The 19,183-nt window shown below is 42.6% G+C and overlaps 1 protein-coding gene across 2 annotated transcripts in view; it reads left to right on the top strand.

Moving 5' to 3' along the window:
* Positions 1–12,651, top strand: part of runx3 (RUNX family transcription factor 3) — a 59,651-nt gene extending 47,000 nt beyond the window's left edge. For both annotated transcript variants that reach the window (XM_015034024.1, XM_015034025.1), the window contains 2 exons: positions 6,291–6,365; positions 10,910–12,651. In XM_015034024.1, the coding sequence (XP_014889510.1) occupies positions 6,291–6,365; positions 10,910–11,391 (557 nt within the window). In that variant the 3' untranslated portion in view covers positions 11,392–12,651. The remainder of the gene's footprint in view (positions 1–6,290; positions 6,366–10,909) is intronic.
* The last annotated feature ends 6,532 nt before the right edge of the window (positions 12,652–19,183 follow it).

Below are 19,183 nucleotides of genomic sequence, written 5' to 3'. Positions count from 1 at the left end.
GAGTAGTGGTTGCTTTATGAGGGGATTAGATGGAGGGGGGGGGGGGGGGGGGGGGGGGGGGGGGTTAAGTTCTGGGTTGGCAGTGTGTGTGTGTGTGTGTGTGTGTGTGTGTGTGTGTGTGTGTATGGAGGGGCTTGCAGGGAGCTTCAGTTCTGTCCTGGGGTAACTAGTGTTGAAGAGAACCAACTGCCAGGTGACACAGCCGGCCCTGCCATCGGATTTGGCTGAACCTCACATTACAGGAATGTAACAGCCGTCCGCTACCTTGGCACTCGCGTCACTCTCAGACTGGCCGAGTGTGTGGGGGTGGGAGGAAGGCTGTGACTGAGGCTGAGGTGGTGCGATCTTTTCGTTATGCGTGTGTGTGTGCGCGCGTTTTGAGAACAGCTGCCTGGATGACGACCGGGCTGAGGATGACTCTTCATTCCTCATCATGTGTCAGAGTCTCTTCAGCGTGATATCAGGGAGAATGAGGGATGAAGGCTTTCACTCCCCTCCCGCCCACTCCTCTGTTCTCATGCAGGATAATGATTCTCATTACCTTAGAGCGAATGTGTTGCTGTGGATAGGAGGGTTTGTTTGGGAGCTGTATGTGGATGCAGTCCTATCTCAGAACATCACAGCCATACAGTGTTTGGCCTTGTGCTTAAGCTTAGGCAGTGCTGAGTCACCAGTTTAGGCCTAATCTAACAGCTGACTGCTGGGAACACTGGCTCTTTTACTCATGCTCCCCCATGTCCTTAATTTCTGTTGATGCTAATGTTGTTCCCTCCACATCCTGTACCAAGATGAAAAACACATCAGCCATTTTAGAAACAGCAGCTACCGGTAAACTTCGAAAATAGTTTGCTCTTTTTATTTATTTATTTTTTTGATTTTTTTTTTTTTAAGTACAGTGCACAATGCCGCCACTATGATGTTAATTTTCTGTTTTGCCAGAAGCTCTGTGGGTTGTCTGCCAGCAGAAAGCCCCCTGCGGCTAAGCTTAAACTGGGAGCTTTAAGCTTCTGAGGCCCGTCTTGAATGTGCGGGGCGCAGAGGTGTGCAGACACAGTCCAGACGGCAGACTCCTCGCGCAGGATTAGGGCGGGAATTAGAGCATCACAGGCTTTTGGGGCTTCAAAGGGCTGTAGTGTTGCAACACACACTTCTGCAGCGCATAAACGGAGAGCCGACAAAACATGTTAACATCAGCTGGAAGTGTCAGAGACGCTGAAGGCCTTGAGCTTCGTGTTACAGCTGCAGAGGAGGGGAAGGGCCATAAAAACCACACACCTTAATCTGTGGTATTAGCGTCATGTACGCCGCACCGCAGGGCAAGAGTGGTAAAATAATTAAATAACAGAGTAAGATGGCCGGGGTCCTCCCTCCCACTTCACCGTCTCCTCTGAGCAGCTTCCAGTACACGCAGACGACAAGGGCTGCAGAATTAGAAGCAAAGCTCAAACAAAAATAGACTTGCTGTAATAAATCCCATCTAGAGACGCGGGGAGGTGTTTACATATCAACAACACGCACTCCTCGGCTTTTTTCAGCCTTGCCAGACGCAGTTGTGCTCCGCTGATACTTTACATCGCAGAGCCTGTTTGTTTGAGTATCGCCGGGTGATAGATCGCCCATCAGCAAGTTATAATTAAATGGATTCCCGTCTCGCTGTTATAAAAGATGTTTTCCATTATCCTACATTTTCCCCCTCCCGAGAAACGACGAAAAAAGCAGAGGAAAATATGGTGTCACCTCTCCTCAAAGCCCTCTTGCTTCATTTTGTTGACTGAGCTGTGAAATACTGTCTGTACTGTTGTCAGCAGGACGCGTCTTCAGACATCTGTGCAAAATCTTAAATCACACAATTGCACCATGGGGCACGTAGAAAATAAAAAACACACCGTTTCTCACACACAGAACGGTGTTGTAAGTTTTCTGCTCGCACCCGAGACAGACGGGGTAATTAAGAGCTCATTACAGTGCATGCAGTGACAAGATTCCTGCACGCTGGCAGACGCTTCATTCGCTGCTTGTTTTTGTTCTTCGGTGGCCACAGGTAAGCCTGCTAGACATGTGGAATGATTCTCAGCCAGGGTGGAGGGCTGCGTGCGTGTGTGTGCGTGCGCGCATGTCTGCGTGTTTGAAAATGTGTGGTTCGCCGAGTTCAGCCAAGCAAATCTGACACTCAGACAATCAAGCACTAAATTGTTATACTGGTTTTCAAAACCTCAAGCGAGATACATGTGTAGCCGACTGTGTCTGTGGGTGGCATCGTTTGCTTTTTTCCTCCTCCAGGTTCATGCGAGTTTGACAGCATTTTATAGTGTGTACACAGGTATTTCCAGTCTGTAAGAAAAGCAAAAACCATGATTGAAGAAGTGAGTTAGCTTAAAAAGTGGAAAAAAAAAGAGGAAAACAGATTTCAGTTTTTTTACCTTAATCCAGACAAAAACTCAACCACCTCCTGGCACGAGCTCTAACAGACGGCCGAGAAGAAAGAACGTTTTTTAACTTAAACTCGCTTTAGCAGTTGAGAAAAGGGAAGAAAGGAAACGCAGCACCAATTTAATCATCCAAACAGAAAGTGCTGGCACTTTTGAGGTGGTATCGTTTGACATGTTATTTGTTCCAACACCTGTGTGTTCCCCCTCTGAAGATGAATATCAGACCCAAAGCATAACGTTCCACCATCCAGCGCTCTGAGCTTTGATGAGGGCTCAAAAGCGCCTTTCTGGGTGTCTCACAATGTGCGGTGATGGTTTTAATATCAGCTGCTAAAACTTTACAGAACTGATACATTCTCCCCCCGGTTCCTTTTTTTTCCAAACCATACTCACTTTTTGTCCTTACAATGCCCTGCAAAGAAGACATTTACTCAGGTTTCAACCACAAACCTGAACGTATTTTATTTTCACACAAAATGGTGCATAAATATGAAGTGGTAGGAAAACAAAATGGGTTTCAATGATTTTTCCCTTTTTTTTTACATAAACCTGTAAATGTGGTGTGCATTTATATTTAACCCTTTTTACTCAGGATACTACTAAATAAAATCAACTGGAACCAAATTACTGAACAGACATGGTAGGTCCCAAACTATACAAAACTATATTAACTGGGGAAGTAAAGAATTATTCAGAGATTCACTCAAATCTGACCTTTTAGTAAGAATAGCAGGAAAAAAAAAAAACTCCACCTCACACATGGCCACAAACATCATTACCACAGTTAAACATGGTGGTGGCAGCATCATGCTGTGGGAATGTTTTCCTTCACCTCAAGCAGACACAAATGGTAGATTTAGAAAAGAGTCATTAGAAAAACTTGAAAAGCTATGGAAAATTTCCATGTGTGGTTGAACAAAACCAGCAGAAGTAGGAGAGGCAACAACTCAGGGCGCCTTAATATTAATGTGTCTTTACAGATTTTTATTTGAAACCCATATATAATTTTTCTACCACTTCATAATTTTCAGCTACTTTGTGTTGGTCTATCACATAAAACCCCAATAAATCAGACCAAAGTATTTATATTTTGTAAAGCATTTTACATAAAAAAAAGAGCAAATCCATTCCATGTATGACACTTAATACAAATGTTACTTCTGGCTTCATTTCGCTTAACTGGCATTCATCTGCTGCAGCTGTGCCTTGGCAGTCTCTCTCGGTATCTTAACGTCGTGGCCTCTGGCCTGGACTAAACTTGAGAAGGTTTTTAATGCAGCCGTACCCCCTCCCGGCCCGTCCACAGCGACCACACTGTTTACTCCGCATAAACAAGCCAGCTGGACCCCCTGGTTTGAGGAGGCTGCGCTGCCGCCTCGGCTGGGAGGCGCACAACTAATTCACACTCTGAGAGTGACATGATAAGCCAATTAGAAGCGGTAGCGGGGCAGGAAATTAGCGCCGTCCGGTAGCGGCGGGGATGTTTGAGAGGAGGCGTCATGTTCGTTATGTTTCTGCCAAACCAAAGCAGGAGGCGCTGAGGCTAATACTACAGAAAAGAACAAGGAATCTGGAACAGCCTTTTAGGCGCTCCACTTTACTTCTGCACTTCAATATTTACATAATATGCCAGTGGCTGCCAGAGAGTTTATTTGTCATGGTACCTGAAAGTTTTACTTGTGGTTAGTTTTTTTTTTTGTCACCCAGAAATGAATTTTCAAACTGAAAACGTTTGTCCAAAAGGAAATCTTTTGAAGCCATCAACTTTGTGAAAAACAATGAAAAAGGAGAAGTGAGAGTGAGTGGAATTTTTTTTCTTTTTCTTTTAAACCAGACTCGGCTGTTTGTGTAAGTCATAACTTCACATCAGAGTGAGGCCGAGTTTTACATTTCAGCAATTACAGAAACTACATGTATCCCATGAACAGTCTCTATTGAGTCCGGGGTGAGACGGGAAGGGCGGGCAGACGACCAGCTCTCAAAGAGAACGTAGGATTTTTCAGCCCATGTGTTTGTTTTTGCTCACGTTATAAGTGAGGGCTCAAAAGACATATCAAATGTCCCGCATAGCTGAGCCAAGGCCATGTTCCTCCCCTCAGTAACACGCTCTCTTTCTCTCTCGCGCGCTCTGCTTGCCTCGGTTGGCGTCTTTCTTTCTGTCTTCCTCTCTCCCTCACACACATTCTCTCCCCTGTGTGACGCCTAAGGCCTGAGCGAAACAGGAAGTCAGCACAAGGACCAGTATTCACTGTGTCTCAATGACACGCTTCATTACGCCAAATTCATTACATGTCTCAGAGGCGTTGCTAGATCCGGAGTCATGAGGACGGGACGCCATTTTGGCTCAAGCGACATCTCAGCCAACCCTTTCATCTGCACATAAACTTCAAAAGCAGAAGGGTTTATTCTTGTCATCCCCAAAATTGCACTGGAACCGTCCCAGAGTGGCCTAATTAGTGACGCAGTCAACACTTCACCATTCCCCGCTCCGCAGCTCCTCCTAGGGGGCTGGTCCTCCTATTAACAGGGGTAATCTGTGCCTCTGGTATTGATGTTGTCTGCTGGCCAATCAAAATATTTGAAGGAAATGTTTATTTTCTTGAGCGAATCGCACCAGCTGCTTGCAAGCTTTTCTGAATAAGGCCATTTATGTGTAAGAATTTGCCATTGTGAGGCGTAGTGCGGGACCTCTCGGTGGCTGAGTGCTGATTTGGACATTTGCAAAGGAAGTGAAGGGGCTCCAGGGGAAGCAAAGATCTTACACAAGCTGTGGCTGAAAAACCTAGTGCCACCCCCACCCCATCCCCATCTCTGCCCTTTGGCATCATTCGAAGAACTACTTGTCACATTGAGAGATTGGAAGTGTACTTAATTGTTGCATCAGAGTCATGGCTGATTGCTTGTGCCTTAAAAAGAAAAAAACAGAAAACCATGTGATACATTTGTAAACAGAGCTTCGTGCAGGTTGTCTGGTAGCAAATACGCCATCTCAGACTTTGAATAAATACTAACTGTTTGTCCCAAGTCCGCTGCGGTGTAGCCTACAGGTGTGAAGCCGGGTCCCACGCGTTGGGCCAGCAGGTCCTTGACCTTTCCTTCGCTTCCTGACAGCTCTGCTGGACAGGCTACCGAGTGTCCTATGCAGAGATCTCACCTCCTCCAGTGTCTCGCCTGAAGGGCCCAAAAATACCTCATATGCACCCATGGAGCGTGTTTTTCCAAGCCTGGTCTCACAGTGGTGAGAAACCCACCCCCTTCTCTTCCCAGTCTTCACTGCTCGGTCAGCAGAGGCCAACTTGTGACAGGAACAAACATCTGAAAACCACCAGGTGTCAGGACAGTTTGGACCAGTCAGTCATAAAGAAGGCTATTTGGATTGTGTTTTAGGTTCCCAAGCCAAACACAATGATTTCATTACTATAAACATCAAGTATTTACAACCCATACATGTGTTTGTATATTCAAATTTTAAAATCATCCAGAAATTGCTACAGTTTCTGACAAAGGGCATAAATACCAGTAATTATTTTTAGTTTTTGATTAATACAAAAAAATAGCAAAAAAATAAAAAATTAATTCTATAATTTTACATTGTGAATCTTCTCAAATCTAAGAGAAGATTCCGACTCAAAATTATACATATGGGCTTAATTAAATGGATACACCAGCTAAGTGTGCTGGTGCTTGTTGCAGTCTGACTGGACACATTTTATGCCACCAACTAGATTCTGGTATCATTCTGAATGGATATTTGAGTTGTAGGGAATGTTTGTGTGCACAAGAATTGGGTACTAAAGTGTATATTACTCATATAAGCAGATCCCAGTATTGACCTGCCGGTTCCTTTGTGTTTTGCTGCAGGTCTGTGGCCGGAGCAGATGGATACGCCCACTCTGAAGACCTGTAAGGTGGAGGAGGATCTGAGATCATGGCCAGGTGAGGGACTGATTTCTCCCTTTTCGTGTTTCCATATCAACGCAACTCCTTTGAGATTCTGGATTTGGAAAAACAAGCATGCATGTAACGTAAGGGGTGAGGTCTGTTTTGATTTTGTCTGAAGAGCCTTACTACATCCCATTACATTCCACTAACACCACCACTGAGTCTCCCTCCTTCATCCCCTCCTACTCAGTCTTTCTTTCCTTTGTCTCTGGGTGATGTGGATCTTTGCTGCTTTCTTAGCAGCCCCCACTGCCACTAATCCATGCCTTACCCAGAAACCACCAACCCCACACCAGACGTGCTGAGTCATCCACTCACACTGTAAAGAGGACCCACTTTCAGACACAAAGAAGACTTTCAGGACAGGGTTTAGTAGTCTGACTTATGAAAACAGATATATGACTTTTTAAGCTGCTATTTCCAAGATTTGAAACTAGTCATAGACACAAAAGACCGGTAGTGACTGCAATAAATCACAGGGGAGAATCAGCTCCGAGGAAAGGATTTACTTAACAAATAAACATTGTAATCGTGCCACTGTGCCTGTTGATACATTAGTAAAATCTCAGGTTTTTCTACAATCACAAATTCCACTTCCCATTGCTTGTATTGCATGTCACAAGTGGAGAACATGCAAAGAGGCTGTGCTCTGGCATGATGAAGCGTTACCATAGATGAAGCTTTTGGTGCTGTTGACCGCGGTTCCACAGCAGAGAGGTGATTGTCATTTGCATTCAACTTGAAGCCCCGACTGCAAAGGCTTGATGCTTAAATAAACACCTGGAAGTCATTTGTGTTCATTTGAGTCTCCTATTCTTTGGCATGCATAGCAGCAGCAGCAGCAGCCTTCTCATGCCTGTCTACAGTGACTGCTCATCTTAATGGTATCCACTGTTCAAGTCACCCAAACCAGACAGTGAATCAGAATTGTTCTGATTAATACTGAGACGCAGCGAAGTCCCTTCAGGAATATCACTATAGCACGTAGCTGCACCAGCTGGAGATCTCTTTCCCTTTTTCCTTCCCTCCACCTTATTTGCCTGAGACACCATTCCCTGGGCTCTGCCTGTCACAGTTTGCATCAAGCCTGAGTAAACATTTCACAGGTGAGCGCCTGGATTTGCATCTTCCCATCACCAGCTACCACAGTCGGATAGACACATACACACGTATGCGGCCTGATGCACAATTAAACACACATGGAGGCGATCGCTTCAATCCTGCCCTTATGTTAACAACCAAAATCAGTTTCTCCTGTAGGCAAATGAGACAAACCTCTGGGCCTATCTGGGTTACACGCTTCAGTGTAGACTAGTGGACTTCTTGAGCTATGTAGAAAGGAGGAAGGCTCCGCCCTTAAAAGAGTTTGCAGGACTCGGAAGCAGCGGAGAAAAAGAAGGGGCGCTGGAACACAATGTTCTCAATAAAATCCCTGATTCCCACCTACCCACTTCACAGACTGGGAACATCACAGACGGGAGACGGTGCCAGCGAGCCCTCTGGGTTCCATCCCTTCTCCTCCTGTCCCTGCAATTTAGTCAACACGTTTCAGATGAGTCTAATGGAGATCATGTGTGGGGTTTGTGCCGCAGAGGTTACAGGCAACTACTGCGAAGCTTGGTTGGGAAGACCCTCTCAGTCAAAGATGCACTGCTGTTACCACAGCCACAACAGCAAAGTCTGTACTTACAGTGGGGTGGGGGTGGAGGGTGGAGATGCAAAAAGGTACGCAGGAGAGAGAAAATGCAGACCTCCTCTCAGTTAACGCAGCAGTTTGTTTAGCTCTTTCTCTCCTCCAGAGGGAGCTACTGGACCATGGAGCCTGGAAGGTGTCTGCAGACACCTTGTGGCTCGCAGCCAAGAGCCTGAGCCTGAACAAGCCCATTAAAGTGTTGTGATAAGTGTCCAATCCAGTTTCCCCTGACAGAATGCAGGAGTCAATCCCTGCCACAGTTTAGCCAGCATGTTTCCACCAACTCCAATCAACAGGGAGATCATAAGCAGGGTGGGCACGCAGCAGCCATAGCCTGCATGTCCCCTCCCCAGCTCCACCCTGACGCCTAAATTTAGAGCAGGCAGGGAGAGACGAAGAGACACACACACACACACACGCAGAGAGGGAGCAAAGGCTTTTTGGGAGTCCAGTAGGAAATAATCTGACTCCACTTCACCCGAATCAACAGCAGCTGATGGCTTGGATTTTCCTTCCATGAAATCAGATATGGAGCCGACTGCTGTCCCTGGTAGACTCTGGAAAAAGAAACAGCACCCCCACCATGAACAAACTCTCTGCTTTTACACGAGAAAAGTAAAACAAAATATAAGAATGTGTGAGGAAGAGAAAAAAAAAAAAAACATCACAGAATAGCCGAGCCCATGGAAATTACAAAGGCGTATTTTCTATTTTGTTGCTGAAAATGGATCCTGTTCTCCAGACACACGGAAAAGAGATTTGAAAAAACATTGCAGCACGCAAGCTTGGCATCCCCCCCCCTTAGGGATGTGGCGTGCAAGCGCTTGCCATTTCATAAATACAAGCTCTCTTTTCTCTGCCATCCAAATCACTATTTTACACTTACAGTCATGTGGGCACATTGAGCCCAAGAAAGCCACATTAGGAGAAACAAATAACCAAGAACGGAGCTCTGTTTGGATAAACTAACGTGTGTGCAGGTGGCAGGTGTGGATGCGGTGCTCACTACGCTAACAGCAAATATGAGGAACTTTCTCCAACAACCAAAGACATTAAGAGGGCGTTTTCAGTTCTTCCGTGTTTAAACGTGACTCTTAGTCATCAGACTTTCTTCTGAAATATCCGAATGTCACAGGGACTCAGATGCAGCTTCATAGGTACAGGTGCAATTAAGTAAATTAGAATGTAGAATGAATGTCAAATAGTTTGCTTATTTCAGTAAATAAACAATATTTAATATGCGTCTAATGGTAAATATATTTTTGTAAATTTTAGTACCTTTTTAAGTACAGGCAATGAAAACTCAAAATTCACTCTCATCAAATGGGGACACAATATATTGCCAACAAAGGCTTTTTCACAGTTTGAAAAGTTAAGGAGGAGGAAAAACTGTGGTAGGAAAAAAAGACCATGTAAAACCCAATTAATAATTTTGACAAAATTCACAAAGTGTGAACTACAGGTGGAGTCAATAGTACATGTGTCATAACACAAAAATGAAATTGGTTGTGACCGTTTTAAATCCTCGTTTAACATCACTCTTGAATTAGAAACACCAGAAGCGTCTTATCTGGGTGAAGGAAAAAGAGACAGCTCTTCCTTTCAGATGAATCTTTTAAATTAATTAAAATTTTCAGTGTGACGATTCTACAGATGCTGATCATTTAGGGAGTCATGTTGTCTGAGTGTGCTGCTGTTTTGTCTAGTCCCAAGTCAGTGTTACCGTCTACCAGGAAATTCTAGAGAAATTCATACTTCCCCTAGCTGATGAGCTTTATGGGCATGTGCATTTCATTTTCCAGCAAGACTTGGCACCTGCACAATGTACCAAAACCTGCCTTAATTACCACACTGTCACTGGGATGGAGCCAACAAGCAGATAAGCCAAAGGCAGCTATTAAAGTAGCTGGCATTCCTCAACACCTTAGTAGTCGCCTCCAAGATGATTGACTCCCAGCTATGCCACATTGAATGCAAAGCAAAAGGAACCTCAGACAACCCAGAAACCCATGCATGGGTATATTTTTCAGTCGGCTGACATTTCTGTATTAAAACAAGCTTTTCATTGACTTTTCAGTGATTTATTGTGAACATCATCATATATTTCTTTATAAATAAGGAGGGAACTAAGGAATGAAGACATTTCAAGCCTGCTTAGAGGCTTTCAACTTTATTTATATTTCCCTCCTGGCTGTTAAATTACATGGACCCAGAAGGATTCAGCTTCGTTACCTGTAAGCTCACAGTTAACATTTAACTTTGACAGGATCTGCACTGCGATACACATTTATACATGAACAGAAAACGTCTTTCTTCCTCTCGCTCTCTCTCCGTCTCCAATTGTGAACGTCCGCCTGTTTCACTGAAGTATGATTTATGACATGTTGCACAACAGTGCAACAAGCCGTCAGTGTTTATACAAAGCACCCCTTAGCACCGACAATGCCTCTTTTCATTGCTCAGAGGACAGAGAGCTGTACGTTGATTTCCTTTTGAAGGACCGGTAGGAGGGCGCTGGCGAGGGGGGCCTTTTCATAACTTCGGTCTTGTGCACCAGGCTGTGGGATGATGTGCTGTCAATGCTTGATGACTGTTACCGAGCCAAAAAATGTCTCAGTTCATTACTTTTGAGCAAATATTTCCATAGAGTGGTTTATCGCAAGAAATTTGAGAACAGAACGAAGGTTTAGGAAGGTTTGCTCTGGAAATGTGTAATAGTGCAGAGAATCCTGATGTTTGTAAAAGGGAAATGTTTGAGCCCATTGTTTCATCACGCCGACAGCGGTTTTCCATCATGGATGAATGCTTCTAACGGTTTATTATTTGTCTTTGTGTCTCAAAACAGGGACTACAGACCTCTTCCCACAGAGGAGTACCTTCCCGTCTCTGTCCCCGCTGACAGACCCTCGCTTCTCAGACCCCCGCATGCACTACCCGGGGGCCTTCCCTTACTCTGCCAACACCTCCAGCACCGGCATAAGCGGTCTTAGCATGTCGACCTCCTCTAGATACCACACCTACCTGCCGCCCCCTTACTCAAACAACCAGTCTCAAAACTTCCAGTCCAATTCTTACCTGTATTACGGCACGGGCTCCGGATCCTACCAGTTCTCTATGGTGGCGCCAGGAAACACTGGGGGTGAGCGCTCCCCCACCCGCCTCCTTTCATGCTCCGGGGCCACGGGCACCGGAGGGACCAACAGTCTGATGAACCCGGGCCTGAACACCCAGAGCGAGGGTGTGGAAGCCGACGGCAGCCACAGCAACTCCCCGACGGCTATGAGCGCTTCAGGTCGTTTGGATGAATCCGTCTGGAGACCATATTGACTGGAAGAGAGCTAGAAAATTGGGAGATTGGGAGGAGAGGGTGGAGAGTGAAAAGATTGATGAACAACAAAGCTGAACACTGAAAGAAAAAACAAAACAAAAAAAATGTTGCATGTTTGCCTTTGTTTTCTTGCTTTAAAGACTTTTGCTTTTACTGTTTGAAGACATTTTGTTGTTTCAGAGTGAACTCTTGCACTGCGCTGAAACCTGTACTCTCAAAGACCTTCCAAAGCCATACGAGTCAAGGTGGCACTCAGTGGAGACTGTAAATAATTGTTAGAAACCCATCGCAGTGATGTAGACAGGTACTCGAAGTCAAACGAACAACGGCGCGGAGATGCAAACAATTAGTGCGACTGCTGAGATGAAAGCCACAGCAGACAATCATCAAACAGACTGCTCAGACTGATCCAGCCCACTTGGCAGGTGGAGAAGAAAAGTCAGACTGGTTTTCTGCTCCATGACTGACTCCTCGCTAAGCAAGGCTGCACTGCTGTAGCAATCGGTCCCTTTAAGCTTTCATTTCTGTAAAAAATTTGCATCAGATGTAAAAATGTTTTCAGGAGCATACAGGGCTGTTTCATGTGCTCAGAGTACTTCTGCAGAACCTTTTGGTCTATTTATTATCCACAGAGAGACATTAGCCCTTGGTTAGAGAGGAAATGTCTCCGAACAATTGCTGCATTATCGAGAGACATGCGTTTTCAAGTTTAGGAAATTAATTCTCTGCTGTTTCATCATGTTCCAGCAGGACAATGGATGAATAATGAAGGAATAAGACAAAAACGGTTTGGTTTATTTTCTGCAGATAAGTGGAGTCCTGTTGTCTGTATTCCTTACTTTTCCTACTTCTTTATTCAAGCTTTTTCGTAAGTTTTAAAGTCCTCGCCAGAATTTATTTTTATTTTCATTATTTTAACTGGACAACGTGGTTTACTTTTGATATTTATTTGAGCCAAACCTTGGGGAAATGTATGCAAATACCCCAAATCCTTAAGCATTTCATGTTTCCTTTTTTTTTTTTTTATAAACATTTATACAGTATATTTACCATGTTTGTTAAGTATGAATTTGGAGTTTTTGTAATATATTGCAACTAAATTATGAAAGAAAACCTTTTAATGTAATTTTGTTGCCTTCCAATGTAGCTTTGGTGCACTAAAACCTTTATTCCAAATGGACTATGCCCAAAAAGATCCTAGAGCCATGATCTTTTAGATTACTTACAATTTGCCTTCCTGCGCTTACAAAACAAAAAAAGCTAATTTTTGCACTATTTTTTTGACTTTCCTTATATTTTGCTTGATTTGAAAGTGTGCAGGGCGAAATATGAAATATTCCTGTGCATGTTTAAACACACTTCAAGTGTCCTTTTGAAAAATATTACACAAAGATAATAATCACAATCCTGCAGCACAGGTGTGTCTGCACACTCCCCCCATCCTGAGTGCCTTTTTTTACAGAGACAGAGGGAAGAGGAGGGTCCAGAGTGGGATCTTCTTACCAACTGTCTCTTGTTCTGCACAGGTCCCTTTGTTCCGAGTCATCAGTAGTGCTTTGAAGCATTTGTCTTCTAACTTACTAGCGTTTGTTCACTCGCCTGTACCTCAGCACTCCTGTGCCGAGAGCTGAGGTATTTGCAACAGATATTAGGTGTCTGATGGCTACAAGACTGTAGTCGTGACTCAGAAATGGTTGCCACACAGCTGAGGTTTGATCTCTGCGTGAATAGTGACCCAAACACGCTTGCATTTGGAGCTCAGGTGAAGAAATACACGTATGCAAGACGTTTTCAGCTTTATTCCACAAATGTCTCATTCCTACTAAGGAAAAGCATGTATTTTTAGCCACTCGAACCTCAACTCTGTTAAAAACAGGACAATCATGCAGCTAGAGAAATCACATGATGTTTGTGTGGTTACCTTCTATAAAAACCAAAGATCTACACAACTGCCTGTAAAACTGTTTAAATGTTGAGATTTGTGGAAACATCTGTGTTGAATGAATTGAATTGTCCTTGTTTATGCAAAACTATGAAGCCAAAGCGTACAAGTCAGTCCTATTTTGTATGTTTAATTAAAGAGCACAATGTTCCATCAGTTTTCTTTTTAAAAGAATCCTAGTTTCATTTTAGGTCATTCTTCTCTCTTCGTTGCTCTCTATGCTGAAAGCATGTACATCTGAAACTGATATGTTAATTTAAAAAACGTGTATGTGCTGAAACCATTACTGCTTCCATATGAGTGCTTGTAAAGTTTGCGGATAATGTAGTTTTTAATCATTTTAATTAAAAAAAAGATGCCTCACTTCTGTCTTCAGAATTTTTTTTTTTTTTTAATGGTAAAACTACATATATTGCACCTTACAAAAGTATCAATACCACTTAAAATTTTTCACATTTTGTCATATAATTTTATGTGGTAGACCAACACAAAATAGCACATTCAAAATATTTTTAAAATTAAAATATCTGGAAATGGTGGCATAATGTATGCATATATACCTCAGTTGAGGTCGAAATCATTAGCCTCCCTATGAAATTTATATATTTTTCAAAGATTTTTCAAGAGCTACTAAATTGATAATTTTTCAATACAGCCTTTCTAAGCAACCTTTTTCTCATTTTTGGATGCTTAGATTAATTTACTGAAACACAGAAACTCCATCATTAACACCAAATATTTTTATACCCCTAAATAAGGCCCCACTAAGGCCAATGTCTTTAAAAAAAACAAACAAACAAAAAAAACACTTAATTAATGGCAAAAAATGCAGGTGGGACGCAGTTTGCTTTAAGTGTAAATGGCAATTGGACAATAAAATATAAAAATTAAACATAAATCCATAATAACCTGGATAATCATCGGAATAATCGATGCATTCAAAAATGTAAAAAAAAAATTCTAAGAGGAAAAAAAAGTCCATGAAGAATGGTTAGTCTTTACAGATATTTACAATTTTTCATCATGCAAAATAATTTTTCAATCTGAACTTTTTAAATGACCCACTTAGAAAAATAGTATACATTACTTACAAATACAAGCAGAATTTAACTATTTGGTATGAAAGTCAAGTAAACAATAAATCAGTGCACCAAAGTTAAATTAACAAGGACAATTTTACCCCCTTGATTGTACAAGTCATCTGTGTTTGTGTCCTTCTCTAAAGCCTTTTCATTGTAATATTTATTTTTGTTTTATTTTGAAAATTAACACTCATCCCAGTCTTGGAGGTTATTTTAGTTTAACTGTAGGAGGTGTCAGGACTAAAAAATGCTAAAACAGAGACAGTGTTTGATTCACCTCCACAAAAACCATCAGATGAGACATAAAGATGGGAGGTAAAAAAAAAAAAAGAAATGCCAGAATATTCATGGGACCAATTTCATTCCAGAACATTCTGACCCAACAGTTTGTCGCAGATTTATATTCATACAATAAAAATACCACAAATGTCATTTGTCCCACTCATAACATTAGGAAGTTTGCTGGATTTTTGTCCCCAGTAACTCTCTAATAAAGACCTTCTTTGCCATCAGTGAGCCTCTCGCTGGGACCCCGCAGAGCATTAAAAATGCCTCTGCTGTCAACACAGTGGTACCCAGAACGTGCATAAAAACGCATCCCAGGAATCCAACACTGCCCTGGCAGAGTCCGTGTTAGCACACGTCGGCAAGTTGTCACTTGTTAAAAACAATATGGAGAAGCTTGGAATGTCGGCTGGCTTTCTCACCAGCTATGTGGTTGTCAATTCATGCCAAGATTATGGCATCTGTTTGGATCATCTGAAGCCGAGCCACAAGATTAAACACTTGAGATGCTACCTTGTGGGGTGGTCTGATTTTAGATGTGGTTAACCTGTAACAAAATACTCACAGTTCCTCACTCTTTAAACTAATGCCACCTGTTGGTGTGGCATGAAAAGCCTGTCTAAGCGCTTTGTTCTTCGTCAATTTTCACTGTTATTTTGTGTTTATCCTCTCTTGTATCTGTTCTTTTTATCCTTTCTTCTTATTCAGCTTCTTTTCTTCCCCTTTATGGTTTCTCCTGTGTGCGTGTCTGCATCAGGACTTCTATGGGGGCAGCTTTGGCAAAACAACAAAGACTCAGGAGGAAGCCTTGATACACACTGTATTCAATTAACTCTGCACACTCAGAGCCCTTCCACACTCACACACACTTAAAAAATCCTGTGCTGACAGATCTCATCCCCCCCCAAGCCAGTCCACCCAGACAGTCTGAGCTCCACTTCACACCCTGAGAGTATGACGGTATTCCCTGCAGGTCTCATCCCGGAGTCGTTCTGCATCGCCCCGCCGCTCAGGAAGCACAAAGAAAAGATGATAAGCTTTCAATTAGGCCAGGCTCAGGGGAATTTTCCAGCTGTCTTCACACACTCTTTGAGGCCCGAATCTCGTCGTCCACATGTGGGGAGCACATCAGTTTTTGTTTTGGATGTAAAGAAGTGCTACTTTTTTTTTCCCACCCCATGTCCTTTGTTCCCACTATGTTGCTCCTCTTTCAGAAACTGTAACTCTGCAGGAAAGACAAGAAATCTTTGCCCACATAGTGAGGTTCCCGTCTGGTTGCAGTTGTCATCAACTGTATAACCAGGTTGGCAAACACAATTGTTTAAAGTTGATGAAAAGTACTGGAAGTTACAGCAAAGAAAAAAAGTAAACAACTGGGAAAAGAACAAAGTGTCTTGTTTGTATTACACAAATCATATCCTGTTCCAAATAAATCTCCGAGATAAAAATTAAACCAGCTTTGGAGACAAAAACAAGAATAGACAAGACAGACAGAAGGAGAGAACAGAGAAAAGGGAGTGTTTTGGAACAAACACACAATTGCTAAAACACTCATTTCTCATGAAAACATGATCCCGTGTCGCTTTTGCGGTACCTGCATGCGAAACTCATTAAGGCCCCTTCTGCAGTCGCTGACCTCTTCTCCAGCGGACCCCGTGAGAAGGAGCAGGCAAGAACCGGCTCGGTTTCAGCAACTGGTACGTGAACGCAAGTCTATTTTCTAACCAGGCCGGCGGTGGGAACAGAGGCTACCGCCAAAAATCAGGGTTCCCACAGAATGACCGAGAAATACAGGGGCTAAGAAACCACGAGAGCTGTGATGCAACTGATTTCACACAAATGACTTGTGCTGCCTCGCTGACATGGTGTGGGATTTGAAGAGAGGGCTCTCCCAGTTCAGAGGGATCCCAGTGAAGGTAATTTCTCATCCGTACTGGGTCTACAGAGACTATTGTTTGTTACGATACTCCAGCCAGTTCTCAGTTCCCACAGTGCAGCACATATCCAGCCTAAGAGGAGTTTTAACAAGAAGTGGGTCCACTAAAGCAAAGGGGTGACCAAAAAAGAAGGGCCCTAAAACTGTTATCCAGACTTCTTAGCCAGCTACAAAATTGTTTCAGACACACAAAACATTACACCAGTCCTACATCTCAAATTTCAACTTGATGTAAAAATTAAATGGATTTTTACTACCTTTTTACACTTGCTCTAAAATCACTTTGTTACATATTAGTAGATAATTACCAACCTGGAACTTTTACATGCATCCCTTCTCCCACACACCTGACTCCAATGGTTTGTAAGAAGGCCTCTGCACAGCTGAGATCAAAACGTATTCCTAAGACACATACATTGTCCAAAATAAAAAACAGAACAAGAAGAAGACACAATAAAAATAAAATAAACATCTACTGCCATATAAACTAAGGCGCCAGAAATTCCACAAACTAGAGAAGAACCTAAAGATGCTTTTCCACTAGACTGACTGTAATCGGTGCGGTCCAGGTTCGTCCTAGCCAGATTAATTTTACGTTGGCAAATCCAGTGCGGCTGTAGGTTCTCAGATCTAGGGGTAGTACTAGTTTCACCAAGACGGGTACGACACTGAAACGATTTGACAGCTGACCACATTCAATGATTGGCTCGTGATTTACATCTGAAAACGCCAGACATTATAGTTTAGCTGTGGACCGTTGACATGTCGTCTGCCATCAGAACGCTGCCGAGTATGAAGAAGCAATTATGAGTTTAATCAGGAACAGGAGCAGGAATACATGCAGAAAGTAACGACCATGATTTAACAGTGCTAGCAACAAAGTGTGAATGACGCCGTTTACAGTCCGTCATTAAGCTGTGTTGGAGAGGGGATGCATCTAAAGGTTAGCAGCTGAATGAACCCGATTTAAAATGACAAATACAGAAAATTACCAATAAAAATACCACCATGCTACTTACAGTATATCATTTCAAAGAAATGCCTCAAAGCTCAACACATTCTTTTGTTTTATGATTTATTACATTCCTTGCTAAAGTATTTAAACCCTTAACATGAAACCACAACGGTTATGAATTTTAACACTATTTTTTAGGGATAGGTCAACATAAAATGGTGTAAAACTGTTAAAAAAAAAGAAAAAAGAAAAGATGTGCTGCTTATAAAATTGCATTTATGAGGTAAAGCTTATGCGCAAATACAAGGGAACTTGATACAGATAAGCGTCCATATGACTGAACTCTTCTCACTGTGAATTAGTCAGACACAGACGGTGGCTTTTTGAGAAAGCCAACAGACTGCTGCATGGCGGATCTGTGGCCCCAAACATGGTTAGAGGGTATTCTTGCAAAGACCACAGTGACTAACTTTCATTTGGATGCAATAATGGGCTCAATTTAGATTCTTCTCATTGTATAAAGACCACAGTTATCTGTGTGTAACCAATCTGACCCTAATTTAATTAATCTGTCAAGGAGGAGAGCAAAACGATGAAAAAGGATAATAGTTGGAAGTGATGAAGGATATTTCTTTGCGATAATAAAATGTCATGCTTTTCAGATCCTGATTTGGACACTGCGTTTGCGCTTTACCAATGAACTGAAATATGTTTTTACTAAGTAAATAGGCCAGCTTCCCAGAAAAAATGCTCGCTGTTTCCCATACAGATTCATGAGAATTGACACAAATCTTTTTTTTTAATCCCTTTTTCTCACAGAGAAAATCCGAATAACGATCTGCACACGCAAACCCGGTTTCCTCTATAAAACAGGAAATTAACACACACACACACACACACACACACACGCGCACACACACTGCAGCTCTTGCCAGGCACTCCCCCTTCATGGTGGGGTACTAGGTGGGTGGAGGGGGAAACAAAAAGGCTAGAAGGGGAAACGGGGGATCCCTGTGGACCAGGTCTCCTTTAACTTGAGCAGGGGAACTTGCTAAATAGAAAGTTCACATACACATGTTCTATCTTTCTATCTCCCTCACTGTTTTTCCATCCGAACGCACGAGCGGCAAGTTAAATGAGGATGATTGCTCAAGTCTGGTTTGGATCACGTGGGAATGTGGATGGTCATTAAAATCCACACTGTCCCTTTCTTTTTCCCACTGGCTGCATTGGAAGCAGAAAAGTCAAATATTCTTGCAGTTGTCCAAAGTTTCTATGTGCTGGAAAACGTAAATATTATTCTGGGACTGATTACCAGACTACTTTTATAAAATGTCTATAAAAACCCCACAACTTTGTGGCAGTACCTTATTAAAACCATTTTCAGCACCATCTTCAAAATAAATCTAAATTAATAAAATCTCAAAGAATGTATTTTTTTTTTTAACAAATTTTTTTATTTTTTATATGGCATGCATTAATTTAATCTTAAGTGTTGCTTAAGTGTTTTCTACTTGTAAGTGTAAAGTCATAATTGCGTTCTGGTGAGATGACTGGGTTGAGTTTTGGGTCATGACTGACCTCAGAAAGC

This window comes from Poecilia latipinna, unplaced genomic scaffold (genome assembly GCF_001443285.1).
Source record: "Poecilia latipinna isolate Pla-1442-1.1 unplaced genomic scaffold, P_latipinna-1.0 Scaffold285, whole genome shotgun sequence".
Classification (NCBI taxonomy): Eukaryota; Metazoa; Chordata; class Actinopteri; order Cyprinodontiformes; family Poeciliidae; genus Poecilia; species Poecilia latipinna.
This window is presented reverse-complemented; position numbering and strand designations above follow the sequence as displayed.